General features: G+C 45.4%; 1 protein-coding gene across 1 annotated transcript in view; it reads right to left on the bottom strand.

Moving 5' to 3' along the window:
• Positions 1 to 4,090: 4,090 nt before the first annotated feature.
• The window catches only part of kcnh5a (potassium voltage-gated channel, subfamily H (eag-related), member 5a), a 98,674-nt gene continuing 87,764 nt past the window's right edge, over positions 4,091 to 15,000 (bottom strand). Inside the window, exon 12 of the mRNA XM_012824688.3 lies at positions 4,091 to 8,292. Coding sequence (XP_012680142.2) covers positions 6,940 to 8,292 — 1,353 coding nt within the window. The 3' untranslated portion in view covers positions 4,091 to 6,939. The remainder of the gene's footprint in view (positions 8,293 to 15,000) is intronic.

The following is a 15,000-nucleotide window of genomic DNA, read 5'->3' as shown; positions in this document are numbered from 1 at the left end:
GACTCATTTGCTTGACATGGTGTCACAGCTCCATTGAGGCGAAGATGGAGCTTGTTTTTGAAACGTTCCCTGTTCTTGTTCTGTTGAGCGGGGTGGGGGGGGGGGGGTTATGGTGGAGGGGCAGTGGTAGCAGTAGAGGTGTGGGCCTGTCACTCAATCAGATCCCCAGCTAGTGTCATCATTTAGAGCCGTCCCATGAGAGGGCTGGCAACCCTGGCTTACCCTGCAGTCTGACAGCCTGCAGTCAGACAGATAGATAGATAAATAGATAGATAGATAGATAGATAGATAGATAGAAAGGGGAAAGCAATAGAGAAAAAGAGTTACAGAGAAAGAGAGAGAATGAGAGAGACAGATAAAGGAGGAAAATATATATATATACTGTTTGCATATAGTGAGAGAAAGAGGGAGAGAAGGACAGAAGGTGAAGGAAAAAATACAGAGAGAGAGAGAGAGACAAGTAATTGAGAGAGTTAATTCAGGTGTAAGTGCCACCTATGATGGAGGCAAAACTCCAGGCAGTCATTATATGTGTCAACTGAGCTGTGCAACCACAGGCGCTGGCCAGTCATAACGAAGCCTGGCAAACGCAGCGGACGAGGCCGTGCGGTATTGGACTTGAAGCGGGGCGACATCCTCCTCCTATCTTCTCTGAGGGGCCAAAGAGAGCCCATGCATCCACAGCAGAGGAAACCCCAGGGATATCACTGTGATTTCCCATAGGTGCTTCACGCTTCAGTGCGGACAGCTCTCGATGCCGGTATCGCAATACAGTTATCCATGAACTGACTTCAGTGAATAACTTAAAGTAAGGACCACGATGATATCATGTAAATGTGAGACTTTATTTTTACTTACTTTTACTTGTTTTATTTATTAATAAGCCACCAATCCAAAAAGCTAACACTGCATGTTTAGAAGGTACCTTAGAAGGCAGTTGAATAAATTATGAATAGTCACAGGCACCATAAGAATAGCAGACTAAGCATGTAGAACCTGTGGACTATGGTGGCATATGGCGTCATTATGTAACATTAAGGGTCTAAGGACACACGATTTCTGAGAGACTATGCAGAGCAAAGACAGTAGGTGACATGTCCACACAGACGACGTCACAAAAATGAACACCATTGCTCTAAGCAAACATACGTTTTTTTTTTTTTCTGATATGGTCCGTTAGGGTGCGTGTTATGAACAGGTGATCAACTGTATCGACTCACAGAAGGACAAGCGAGACTGGAGAGATGTATAAAACGTGCAATGGTCCAATTAAATTAGAGCAAAGCCCTGGCCAAGCTGTCGCCGTGAACTGCCAGATGGATATCAGTCCCACTCCACTTGGCACACGAGGGATCCTGGTGTCTCTCCAAAGGCATTTAGCAACCAGACACAAGACGAGAGACGAGGACACTATACAGTGAGGGTGCTATTCTCCAATGCACTTAAGTAAAAAAAGAAAAGTTTGCAGCTACGCCTACGCGTATTCTACCCTTGACTTGAGTCTATGATTTGAAGGCAGTTACGTGCTACAACTTTCAAGCTACAGTAATCATTTACATTCTATGCCGGCCCTCATCAAAATCATTAGTGCTCTGTCTCTCTGGGTGGTTTCAGAGGCTGACTGGTGTGATGCATATATCCCAATCATCGGTGGCAAGGTGTTTGATGACTTGATTAATATTGAGCATTTAATTATAGGCTACATAACATGAGCTTGAGCTGGGACATTGGAACATGCATTTTGATGTACCTTTTCCTCAGCAGCACATGTGATGTTGGGTAAATGTACTTGATAGCCGAGTTCGTGTGATACATAGATGTCTGCGTTTACAAAAGTGTGATGTGATATCTGTGATACATAATGTCTTCATTTGAGACTATTTGTAATACAGTTCTCCCCTTGCTATCATTTTCGAAATCAAAATCTGGTTTACGTTTTCCATGGCATTCCCAAGGTTAATGTGGTAAATTCCACTTATTGGTAACACCCAAACTAAACCAGACTGTGACCAAGTTTTTTTTTCTATTTAAAAGAAATCACACTTCTTTCATGAGCCCGCCTTCATTCTGAAGTGTGTGGGTGTGATCGGAGAGTACGGCCCTAAAAGAAGATTACTATGCTTAATAATGTCTTTCTCAGAGAGAAGGGCTTATACTTCACTTGCAAATAGTTTGATTTGATCACATGATAATTATGCAACTACAAGGCCAATTTGGGCATTTATACAAAACAGACAGTGTGAAGCAGCACCCTTTAAGATTTTTTGTAAAAATAAATAGATAGTCCTACTGTTTTTCTCTCTCAGCCGAGTTAAATGCTAGTGTTTTGGAAGTATTTGCCAATTGCTGGGAATTATTCAAGGGACCCCTGAAAACACCAAGACACATAATTTTCTCCTCAGCTGGGTGTCCAAGTCTAACTTAAATGACCTCCTTGGGTCTGTTTTTCCCCCCACCAGCTTTAACACTGACAGTCACTCCCACAGACCTGCAGCCAAAGAGAAAATGATCACAGACATCTTGCTTCATGCTAGCTAATTAGCGCTGCTCCACAAGCGAAAGAGATGGTTATATGGTTATATTTAAATGCTGTGCAGAGCGTCAGAGTAGCAGTGTTCTCCTTATATCAAGGTATTGCTCACTGCTGTCCACTGTTCTCTCTACCTCCTCTATTACAGCCTGTGCAAATAATGTCCAGATTCAGTCAGTGTACCTAGCAGATTCCTCTTAAAATATATTCCCAGGTGAAGAACCACACTTTGTGCCCTCTGGATTTCCGTGAGTGTCACTTTACGGACCCCATTTTCGTAAATAGGCAAAACACAGCAACCTAACCCTAGCCTTCAGCAGCACATCCAAAAGAGGCTGGAGATCCATCAATGCTACTGATGGCATCTTAGCAATAAACAAGCGGTTAGTGAGAAGTGAGAGCGGTCTGGGGGCGTCCGCAAGTGGTGTTTTTTATTTACCTGTTTTTGTGGGGTTTTAGAAAAGTGGTGTGATGAAGTGGTTACTGCATGATGGTCAACTGAAAAGTGACCGACGTGATCTCGTGCAATCGGTCTCATTTCTGATGCAATCACTGCATTCAGAAAAGAAAAAAAAGATTTTCTCAAGGGTGGTCTTGAACTTTTTTCCATGACTGTATACCTGTGCATTATGCATCTTGCCTCTGCATACCATTTTCTCCTCAGCTAAAGATGTAAATAAATACACTAAAATCACTTTAAACAAAGAATCAAGATGAATAGAGTGCACAGAAATATTGGAGAACATTAAATGCTCATTGTTTGTCACAGCTTTAGAAGCATGTTTCATTTTTGAGAACAACTGTGAAATAAACCTAAATGAAATGATATCATAAAGAAACACAATAACACCGTTATTAGCACAATGTGTGTTTATTTATTTATAACTCTGGTGTAATATATATATATATATATATTTATATATTAAGAAAGTTTTTCTCATTTAATTCATGCCGGTGTGGTAAAAATAAACACTATACCCCAGAAACATCATAACAATTTCCACCCCGGTAAAAATGAAGTCTCATGTACAGTGAAAAGCTGAGATGGTTGCTGCATCCAAGACAGGTAGTAAGGAGTCTGGCCAGAGAATGCCCTGATTGTCCAGCGTCCTTTTCCTCTGGCGTGTGTGAGTGAGAGAGAGAGAGTGAGTGCGTCTCTCGATCGATATATTTGTATGTGTTGTTGTACTGTTGTCTGTTTGAATGTGTGTATGTGAAGGTGTAAGTGTGAGTAGGTGTGTATATTTGTGCATGCCAGTGTGTGTGCATGTGTGTGTTTGTGTGCGTGTGTGTGAGAGAGAGAGAGAGAGAGAGAGAGAGAGAGAGAGAGAGAGTAAGCATTTTTGTATCAGTATTAGTATATGTGTATTTCAGTCTGTGTGCACAAAAGTTGCAGCGAACTGCTGCGTTGGCAGGCAAACATCATTCTCATTGGCTTTAGTTACAAGTGTACAGTTCAAAAATGCAGCATGCAGTATAGGCCCGCAGGGGACCACCAGGACTGGTGGCTGTGCAACACCCCCCCACCCCACCCCCCAACCCCCATCCCCTTCCCCCACCTTTGTAAAACACTGACATCCCTGAAAGGGCCAGGGGAGCAAACAAACAAATAAACAAACAAAATAATTCTATGAGGTCTGCCCTCTGAACACATGCTTAGGTACCCCAGGAGTTAATCAGTTTTCACGTTCCTTCTTTGTGTTCATAGCTTCATGACATTCCTGGATCTCATCTAGCATCCTCTTTAGTAGACTCTCGGAGGATGTAAACATAATTTGAAAGTTGAAAACACTGGGGCTAAATGATGATGATTAAATGGCCTTTTTTTCGTTTCAAACTCCTGGAAAATTCAAGTCATTGTTAATTAAATGACTCGACTGCTCATGCAAACTGTGTCTTGTTTGAAACAAAAAAGCAAGTGAAAAAGAAAGTGTGTATTTGGGGGGAAAAAAAACATTAAGCAACCTCCTTTCCGTGTCTGTGAATGAGTGAAGTAGGGTAACTGAACATAACCAACTGTTCAGCTCTTTTCTAATGGGATTTCTTTTTTCGCGAGTGCAGCAGCGCTGAGAATTGATTTTGGATGCTGCCACTGGGACCTGTCTCTTTCACCATTAGCTCGAGAAAAAGAGAAGGCCCGCTCTCGAGACGTTACCACATTAGTACAGAGCAAAACAATGTTTGCAATATAGCATGAAACAAAAAAACATAAACAAAACCTGTGACCTTCATGCTATCCCTAAATATCACTTGATTCACTTCATCTTATGAATACAGGACCTTTTAGACTAAAGTGATTTTTAAATGTCATTCACAACATATGCATTCACCTGCAGGAACCAGGAAATTATTGCTTGTTATATTCAAGAAAGGTTGGTGATGGTTTCACTAATGTTTAGGGGCAGAATATAAAGATAATATAGGTTAGTTCTACTGACAGAATAAGATGTGCTGCAACATCGTGTCTTTAATGCCGTGTCTTGAATTGTCAGTAGTGAATGTATGGGCAATATAATGTTGAGGACACATAAAGCACTAGTCATATCAAGTGATTTTCCATCCTTTATATGTAGCATACAATGTGAAGAGAAGTGGGCTATTTTGGCCTGTAGCTCTTGCATAGAGCTGTAAATTTAGCTGCAACGATGTAAACGGTTTTGTCTGTTCAGTTTCCAGAGCCAATATGCAAACATATATATAGAGCAAATGGCTGCTGATGCAGACCGTGACATTTGGGCTCCTCTACAAATCAGTGCAGAAAGCTTTCTGAGGTATGCCTTTGAATAAAATGGGTGGATAAAAAATAAATGAGTTGAGTAGGTACGACAAGGATTAGAAAGTCTAGGCTCAAAAGGTCTCATCTCGATCCTACCAAAGCGAGAGAGAAAAAAAAGTCTAATCTAGCTGTTTTGGTGGAAATGCACTGAAATAACAGCTGATAATTCCACCGCAAAGGCCTCTGACTTTCTAATCTGCGGAGAAAACTGGACCGTTTCACAAAGGTGAGGATTACATTAACGAAAACCTTTGTTAGCTGACAAATTATATGGTACTCTGCGTTTGCTTTACGTGTGACCTCCAAAGGGAAACAATCTACTTTTAACGAAAGACCAGTGAGTTAACATATTTGCTTTTTGTAAACAGTGATGGACAGTGTGTTTGTTTTCTGCAATCACAATATAAAAAAGTCTCTACTCTCAATCGCTACCATTCCGGGCTCCAGCACCAGTATATGCAGCTACAGAAGGGAAAAATAACACCCCTAGCGCTTACTAAAACGCGTTATGCTAAAAAAGGGGATTGTAAATGCTATGGACACTAGGTCTGCCATGCATTTTGCAGCGGGGGATGTTTTTCTGTACATGCGACATGTACGGGTGGACTGTGTGAACGTTGTGTGGGCCAATCCCAGCATTCCCTGGGTCATTGGAACAGAAGGTATCTGCCATATTTGGTGGGTGGCTGTGGGGAATGTTACCAAAACCTCTAACATGCCTGTACATACAAAGGATCTGTCCAGCATGCAGATATGACATATTGTTTCCCTTTACAGCACTATGTGTAAAGATCCCTAAAAGGACTTATACAGCTTCCTCTGTACAAATGAAACCTGATATCAAAGAATACCATTGAAGGGAGCCAAACTGGAGCGTTTCGCTTACCCCTTAAAAATATTAAATAAAAAAATGACAATAGCGAAAAGCTTTCTTGTTTAAGTACCTGGTGGCCTGAGTGATCTGAATGTACTCGGAGATGGGCAATCCATCGACTTTTCTCCATTGAGGTCATCAAAGACATTTTGCATGATGTGTAACAGGTGTGAAGGAGCACGACTAGGGGGACTAAATCAATCGTTAGGCTGATTGATTACATACCCTTATGGTGAGTGAGTCACCTAGGTGCTTTGCACAAGCCATGGCCTGGTGCCCAACCCTACCTTCCACTGCCAGTACCACCTGGCTAGTGCGACACATTTGGCCAACTTAGACCTACTGTCAGAGACCAGTATCCTGAAAAAGGTAAGCTTTTGTCAAGCTCATTCGGAGATGTCATATACTATTCATTGAGTCAGTGCAGGTAACAAAGAAAAAAAAAAAATTCGCCATCTTCTGAACTCATTTCGGCATGCAGTCCACTGCATAAATGTACAGTACAAGCAATCACTTAACTATTCCTCATCAGAATTCTTTGGCAGGCCAGATTCCAGCTGGACATGCAAGTGAGTTATGTACAGTAATCAAGTAAATTCCTCAGGGACCGTTCTTTGCTCTTCCCGTCCCGAAGACGAGGAGGATACGTGCAGAGCTAGAGCCCGAGAGGCAGCAGGAGTAGTGTCCTGATAGGAGGAAAAACTTCTGTTATTTTTCAGAATTTTAACCAAAAAAAGTGTTCCCCCGTGAGGGCGACCCTCAGAAAGGCCCGTCGTCCCGCTCGTTGTCTGGCGTGACAGGCCGCGAGACTGTGAAGATGTCCTGGCATTTGGTTTTGGTCTTGGGCGTGGAGGTGTGCGAGGACCGCCGCTTATCCGACAGCAGCCTGAGGATCTCCCCCACCTGGGCCTCCAGGCTGGCCATGCGCCCACTCAGCGTCTGAATGTCCCCCTTCAGCTCGCACTTGGCCTCCTGCAGGGAGGTCTGGAGCAGGGCCTGCTCTGATGCGGGCTGGTAGGGGTGGTGGTGGGGGCCCCCGGACCGTACGACAGCCGCCACCAGGCTGCCAGGCCCCCCGAGGCCGGGGCTGGGCTGGTCGTAGGGACTGCGTTCCATGGGGCTTCGCTCCATGGGGCTGCGTTCGTAAGGGCTGCGCGCGTCGCCGGCGCGGTCTATGCGCAGGTCGCTCTTGGTGATGCCGCTGTCGCACGAGTCCGTCTTGTGCAGGGCGCTCTTCTCGTCGCCCTCGACTCCTCCACCGCTGCCGCCACTCCCGCTGCTGCTGACATTTCCGTTTCCATTACCATTTCCTCCTTCACCACCGTCCCCTCCACCACCACCACCATCACCTGGTCCCCCACCCTCAGCCTCCTGGCTCTTGCTGTCCTCCGAGAGCAGCTCCATGGACTGGGATACGTCACCCCACTCCTCCTCCTTTTGCTGTGGCTGCTGTTGTTGCTGATGCGGCGCCCTCTCCTGTTTTGGAGGAGTGGGTACAGCCGTCGACGCCCCACTGGCTTCTGCGTCATCCCCCACCGCGCTCTTAAACCGCATCCACCCCCGACCCGCAACCCTGGGCCGCACAGGACTGGTGACCTTCAGGCAGTTCTGGTCACCCACTACGCCCAGGCTGGGCTTGAGTTCCAGGGCCTCGTGGCCTCCGCCCATGCCCCCCGCCTCCTCAGTCTCCGTCACGTAGCTCTGCAGCGGGGTGATCTGCGAGACAGTCACCACGCTGGAGCCTCCGTTACCGGCACCTCCACCAATCCCTGGAGCCCCGTTCTGTAGTAGTGGGCTGTGATGGTGCTGAAGAGGGTGGTGGATCTGATACTGCAGCTGCAACTGCTGCGGCTGTTGCTGCTGCTGCTGCTGCTTGTGGTGTTGATGGTGGAGGTGGTGGGTGAGGGGATGGAGCTGGTGCTCCACCTGAAACTGGTTGCGCTCCAGGTCCAGCTGGCCGGGGCCCGGTGCGCGTATCTCCTTCTGCTGCTTGAACTTCTGGAAGAGCTTGCGCACCGGGTGGTCCTCGGGGATGGAGAGGGTCACCTCGTTCTTCTGCTGACGACGCTCCTCCTCCTCCTTCTTCACATCGGCAATCTTCCGGAAGATGATCTAGAGAGAAGGAGAAAAGCAACAGGGAGTCAAGTCACTTGAGTTTAGCATTAACAGCCTCCTTCGCTCAAGGGGACAGATGGGACTGCAGTGCAATTTTGATGTATTGAAAGCATGATAACATGGCTGGATATCCAGAAGGGAAGCACCACACCTTTTTCTCACCTGTTTTCAGTAGGCTGCTGCCTATCTTGTTTACTGTTTACATAAACTAACATCCACGATTTCATAGATTGAAAAAAAAATTAATAGTTGTTTGAGCTCCACCACTTAAAGTTTTCAAGTTTTAAACTACATTCCGTAATGGCCGTCCATAAAATGATGTATCCCCAACTCCATGAGGCTACCAGCCTCCTAAATCCTTGCAAAAGACATTGATGAAAGACATCTGAATCTCTGCAAAAAAGTGTTTAGACAGCAAATAATGAACCACTATAATGACTTCATTAGCAATACTAATGATTCCTAATTTTCCTTTGTGCTGGAAAAAAAAAATCTCTGGTGAAGATTGGTGTGACGACACACCATGAACTGAGCACTTGTTGAGGGAGCTGCTACTGCAGGGACTTAATAATAAATACATAGCAGACCTCAGAGCCTCCGAGCTGACCTTCTCAGTGTAAACATTTGAAAAAGAGACACTAATTAAAGCTCATCTCTGCTGCGCATGAGTCATAATGAGACAGCGGAGCCAGCGAAAGGTCACTGTGAGATTGGAGCGCCGTGAGGCGATGTGTGCGGTGTGTGTCTCTCTCAGTCAACACTCGCTGTTGCCACCAATGACCACCACCGCCACCACCGCCACCGCTGCCGCCACCACCGGCACACAATCTGCCCTCAGTCAGCCCATTCTTTACACAGATAACACCTCCTTCGTGCAGGCGCCCCTGAGGGCGGCGTTCAATCTCCACGAGTGTCCACGGCTGGCGCAGCGGGCCCTAACCCTGCTGAATTGAAGAGAGGCACCCTGGGAAATGCTACCCCATTACGTTCCATTATTTAGAGACCCTGTGGCCAGGCTTTTTATTATTTTTTTTTTCTTTTATATCTTTTTCTAGGCTCGTAAAGGTTTATTCACACCTCTCCGCTTTGTGGTGGCGAGTGGGTCAAGTGCAGTGTTTGCTGAGTGATATGAAGCAGCACACATCTGAGGAGGGGGTGGGGGTGGGGCTGGGGGGGGGGGCAGAGTGTGTGGGGGAAACATCATCTCTAGGGAGAGAGATTCAGGACAAGGGTCGAAGATGAGAGAATGCAATTTAATTTTCAATATCTTAAAATAATAGAGATCCCCCTTTCAACATGCTTTTCCTCTTCCTCCTCCTACTCTCCCTCACTTGGATCTCGCAAAACAGAGTTTAAATGTTCAGAATTTACTAACAGCTGAAGGAGACTCCCACCGCCACCATTACATCAGACCTCCCTGCACAGATCACCTTTTACATTCTTCCTCCTCATCCTCTTCCTCCTCCTACTAGCTATCTTGCAAAATAGGGTTTAACTTTCATGTTGTGTTCCGGTCAAAAATTATCATTTTAAATTACAATCTTTTTTTTTCAAAAGTTACCTTTGTTTACATTTTTAAATGAATGTCCAAGACTGTAATACTTAAAACCAAAGACACAAGTGTTATTATATTGTAAATATTTATTTCATGCATATTTTAAATGTGTGTTGTTAATTGTTAAATACATTGTTAAATATACAAAAAACTAACAATACTGAGATTTAGATTGGACTAGTTGCATCTATGTTAAAATATGTTTGTTAATTTCCCTTATTTTGAAAGGTAATTATTAAAAGAATGTTTGAAAACTAGAAATGATACAAAGAAAACCTCAAAAAGACAATGACCTGCATATTTAGAAAGGTTTAAATCAAAACTGATCAAACTCAAATGTTTACAAAAAACATTATGAACGGTCAAAATTCTGACCAGAACCACAACAAGTGTAACCATGTTGCGAAAACAGCATGAGGGTTAACTGCTCAAATACAGCCACCAGATTCCTCCTCTGGATCTACCCCCCCCCCCCCCCCCCCACACACACACACACACATCATTCGGACTCTGGCTTTGATCATATGTGGTGTGTTAATTAGACGATCTTAATTAGTGTGCCTGCACGGAGCTCCGGGCGCCCAGGGGACTTGAGCTCAGCCTCGTCTGACGTACTATCACTGGACACCGCGCCACGCTACTCTGCTTGCCCCTTTTAATAAGGGCTTTACGTTCTTCACTCTCCACGAGGCTGGCTACTAGGCTCTGGGCTTTGTTTACCAGAGCTTCCTTCTCTGCACGTTTCCCTAGTAGCTTGTAAACATAGTACATTTCTTTTTAGTTTTTGCCTCGAATAAGCTTTCCTACAGTTAATTGCTGTGGATTATGGAAGGTGGTACATTTACAGTAAATAGTACAATTTTTAAATGTATTATTATTGTTTCATTTCTTTGTTTTTATTTTTCTCATGATGAGTGCGAGTACCGTGGCAACTAGACTGACTTAAAAACGTGCCATCTCCCCCAGGGATGCACATAGCGGTGGGGGGTTGGAAGTGGTGGGGAGGGCAGGGGGTTCGCCAGTCCGGAGAGGTAAAAATAGACTGGCGGATCGTCACGTGCCGACACCCCCCAATCCTTTCGGCCTCCCGCACGGCCCCTCGTTGCACCCCGAAGTGCTGCTGTGGCATGTCACTTCACATCTCCCAGGAGGCCACGGGTAAATAACAAAACGGTCGAATGAGTGAACGAGCGGACGTATGAGCGAACGAGTGAGTGAGTGAGTGAGTGAACGGCCCCACCTCCCCTCCTGCTCTGCCGTCTCACATTATTTACGCAGTGCTTTGTGTGGAGGGTAAGTGGGGTGAAAAAGCGTGAAGGTACGGAGAAAGAGAACCAGAGAGAGAACTAAAAAAGGGAGAGAGAGACATAAAATGAGACGGAGAGAAAGAGAGGAACCGACAGACAAACGAGATTGTGTGACACAGAGAGCATTGGGAAAATGACTTGTTTGAAGACACTAAAAACAGTCACTTCTGTAGTTTTTTGAGTAATCTGAAATTGTAACAGTCTTGTGACGGGGAGCACTTGTTGGCATGCTTTTGGCCTTTTTGGCTGCATCACTTTGCACGCGCCCTCCTCCTCTTCCATGTGTGAGTTTCCGTGTGTCCCAGTGTGTGTGTGTGTGTGTGTGTGTGTGTGTGTGTGTGAGTCTCTCTGTTAGTCAAGCAGGGCAGCAACATTCCCTTCCCACCAGCGCTTGGTGTCCGGCCATCTCAAAGGCTTCCACCTCCCAATCACAGCTCTGCTCGAGCTCAACACCAACAAAACACGGTCACGCAAATTAGCACCAATTAGTACAGTTGTACACCACTGGCCGCTAGAAGCTGCATGTGTTTCCTTTGCTCATCTCCCCTCTCCTGGTGCTTTGCTCACACTTAGTGATGGTCCATGTGTGTGACAGAACAGAAAGCTGCTTCACCACCAGAGATGGTTAAATCGTGAAGAGCTTTGGTCATGAAAGATTAATTGGTCTGAATCTTTTTTGTCCGCAGCGTAAATAAGAGAGCATTCATTATTCAGACAGAAAAATTTGGAGGCATGGTGCAAATGGCCAGTGTGTGTGTGTGTGTGTGTGTGTGTGTGTGTGTGTGTGTGTGTGTGTGTGTGTGTTTGCTTGTGTGTGTGTGTGTGTGTTTGTCTGTGTGTGTGTGTGTGTGTGTGTGTGTGTGTGTGAGAGAGTGTTTGTCTGTGTGTGTCTGCCTGTACAGACTGCCAAAGTAGTTTTATGTGTGTGTGTGTGTGTCTGCATGTGTGTGTGTCTGTGTCTGTATGTCTGTGTGTGTGTCTGTGTCTGTGTGTGTGTCTGTGTGTGTGTGTGTGTGTCTGCCTGTACAGACTGCCAAAGTAGTTGTATGTGTGTGTGTCTGTGTGTGTCTGCATGTGTGTCTGTGTGTGTGTGTCTGTGTGTGTCTGTGTGTGTGTGTGTGTGTGTTTTTTGTGTTTCATGTGTGTTTTCTTTTTTACCCATGTCCCTCCTCTCACTCCCCTACAGGGTGGCCAGCTGTTTGAATCTGTAACACCAAAACACTACAAAGCGCATGAGTACAATATGTATTGGTGTCTGTGTGCGCGTATTTGTGTGTGTGTGTGTCTGTGTGTGTGTGTGTGTGTGTGTGTGCGTGCGTGTGTGTGTGTATGTGTGTACAGTAACTAATAGTAACTAATTTGAGAAAAATGTACACTAACACAGGGCACATGAGCATATTATGTACATCTATACCTCTCAGTTGCACCTGTTTTTGTGTTTGTGTTTGTGTGTGTGTTTTCAGCTACACAGGACCTCATTCTACACAATCACAAGAGCCAGTGACTAATTATTCCCTCTGAGTATAATTGCAATGGATAACAGTTATTGCACATTCCGAACGACATGGTGGTGAGTAGCGGGGAGAGAAACAACAGAATGGCGCTCCCCAATCGAGAGCAACTGATTAACAGACGAAACAGATAGTAAAGGGTTTATAATGACCAATAAGGATCAATTGGGAGTTAGAACAGAGAACTTGATTTCTCATTTTCCCTCTTCTGAAGCCATGACTATTATTCCACCATGTTCTACTCAAGAAGTACGATTGATTTCTCTTTTATTTTCCTGAAAGCAGAACAACAGAGATGATGGCGATAGCAGAGCCGGTTCTGGGTCTGTTGGGGTCCTGCTCAGTGAGAGTGAGAAGGCTGTTGTGTGTGCTGGGCCACTGACTCCTGCTGGACTGATATGTTCTGGATGTTATGCGGTTCAGTGTTATGACCTCAGGATCGTCTCATTATTTGCGTTAAGAGTCCAGTGGTGACAAATAGAGTTTTAAAGTGAAGCTGCTCCAAGTTTAGAGTCCCTGATGTGTGCCACAGGTGGGTTTTGCATGGCTGGAACTTTTGAAATGTGTAATTGAATAGCATTGCACTACATAGAGGTGAGGAGATCAATAAGGCATACAGGTTAATTTAAATCTCTCAGTGGTAATCAACCTCTCACATATTTTCTGTGGGCTTTTAGGGATGTTTACAGTTTGTTATTTCGGGGGGGGAAAATGGGGTCAAGAGATCTATTGGGTGTGATCAATGCTCACAAATACAGGCACTAAGTTTTGCAGAATTCAGTGATATCGGTATGCTACTTAACTGTTCATCTCTACTGAGTCAAGTATGCTACAACTCAGAGACAAAACCTTGGCCAACTTTACTTAATGTAAGTCAGGTCTTTTCATGGTAACACATTAAGCGTTAAGTTCCCCAAAGCCTTCTTTAGCATAGACAGCAGAAGTGTGCTGGAATGACACTAGCAACAACCCTAAAAACACTGAGTGGGCCAGCCAGGAACAGAACGAGGTAACCCAGATTACAGCTGCGGACTCCCGAAAGGATCTGGGTCCAGACCTGGCACAGATATGATAGACCATCTGATAGCAGAGGTTACAGACACGATGACTGACACCGGGACAGACACGATGACTGACACCGGGACAGACACGATGACTGACACCGGGACAGACTCCCCCCTGATCTGCGTGGGCCCGGCATCATGGTGGTGCTGGTCAGTCGAGGACAGAGAGAGGTTTGCTCTCGGCTGTGGAACTGGGCCAGTCGGGCCGCCTAAAGCAGCCACCGTGCAGAACTACAGAACAAAGGAAAGAATAGAGCGCAGAATGATCTAAAAGGAACCGTACTGTGTACCACATCAGCTTTACTCTAGGGGGAAACTGGGACACAATGGAGCCAAATGTAGCCCTGACAAAGAGACAGGACAGGACAGGCTGAAGTAAACAATCCCAGACTTGGGCACAGCGATGGATGCTGAGGCAACCCCACTAGAACTCTATAGATTCAGCTTTATGTCGCACCCCCAGTAGGCTACTTTTCTTAGAGTAGAGACTCATCTTCAAACACCATATTTAGTCCAAGGACTGGGTCAATTCCCTATGGAATATGGCTGTGGTTCGAGAAACTGGTCTGTTTTCAGCATCGCATGGTCAGCCACTATTGAAATCCACACAGCTGTTTTTTTCCAGTGAGTCTGTCTTTTCCTTGTGAATTCTGCTCTTTCACAAATATGGTTTAGGCCTCCATTCATGTGTGAGAAGATTCCAAACACAACGAAAAAACACACTCCATAACCATGAATGAGTCTGTGTTACATAAATACTGTATTACCATTCAGAGAAGTCATAGGGGCAACACTAGCAGGGTTGTTATCATTATTCACACATGCAGACACAAGCATAACACATATACACACCAACAAACACATGCACACACACACACGGACACACTCTCACATATTACCCATAGAAATCCACACTGACACACACAGAGAAGCACACACACGCACAAGTACACACGCATGCACTAAATCTCACAACTAACACACACACACACACACACACACACACACACACACACACACACACTCAGCCACTCTAGTTCTCTCCTCCCTCGCCCGGTGAGCTCACTGAGAGGAGAGAATATGCCAATTAGGGAGTGAGCTGCCGGGCTCTGAGGGAGAGCCACCCGTCCAATGAGATGAAAGACAGCAGACGCCGCTGATCCAGCAGCCACGCCAACACACACAGAGCAGGAGAGGAACTATTAATGATTCAACAAAGGTGATGTGTGTGGGGGGATAGGTGTGTGTGTGTGTGTGTGTGTGTGTGT

Source organism: Clupea harengus, chromosome 15 (genome assembly GCF_900700415.2).
Source record: "Clupea harengus chromosome 15, Ch_v2.0.2, whole genome shotgun sequence".
In the NCBI taxonomy this organism is placed as follows: domain Eukaryota; kingdom Metazoa; phylum Chordata; class Actinopteri; order Clupeiformes; family Clupeidae; genus Clupea; species Clupea harengus.
Note: the sequence above shows the minus strand (reverse complement) of the source record. Positions and strands in the feature narration are given on the sequence as shown.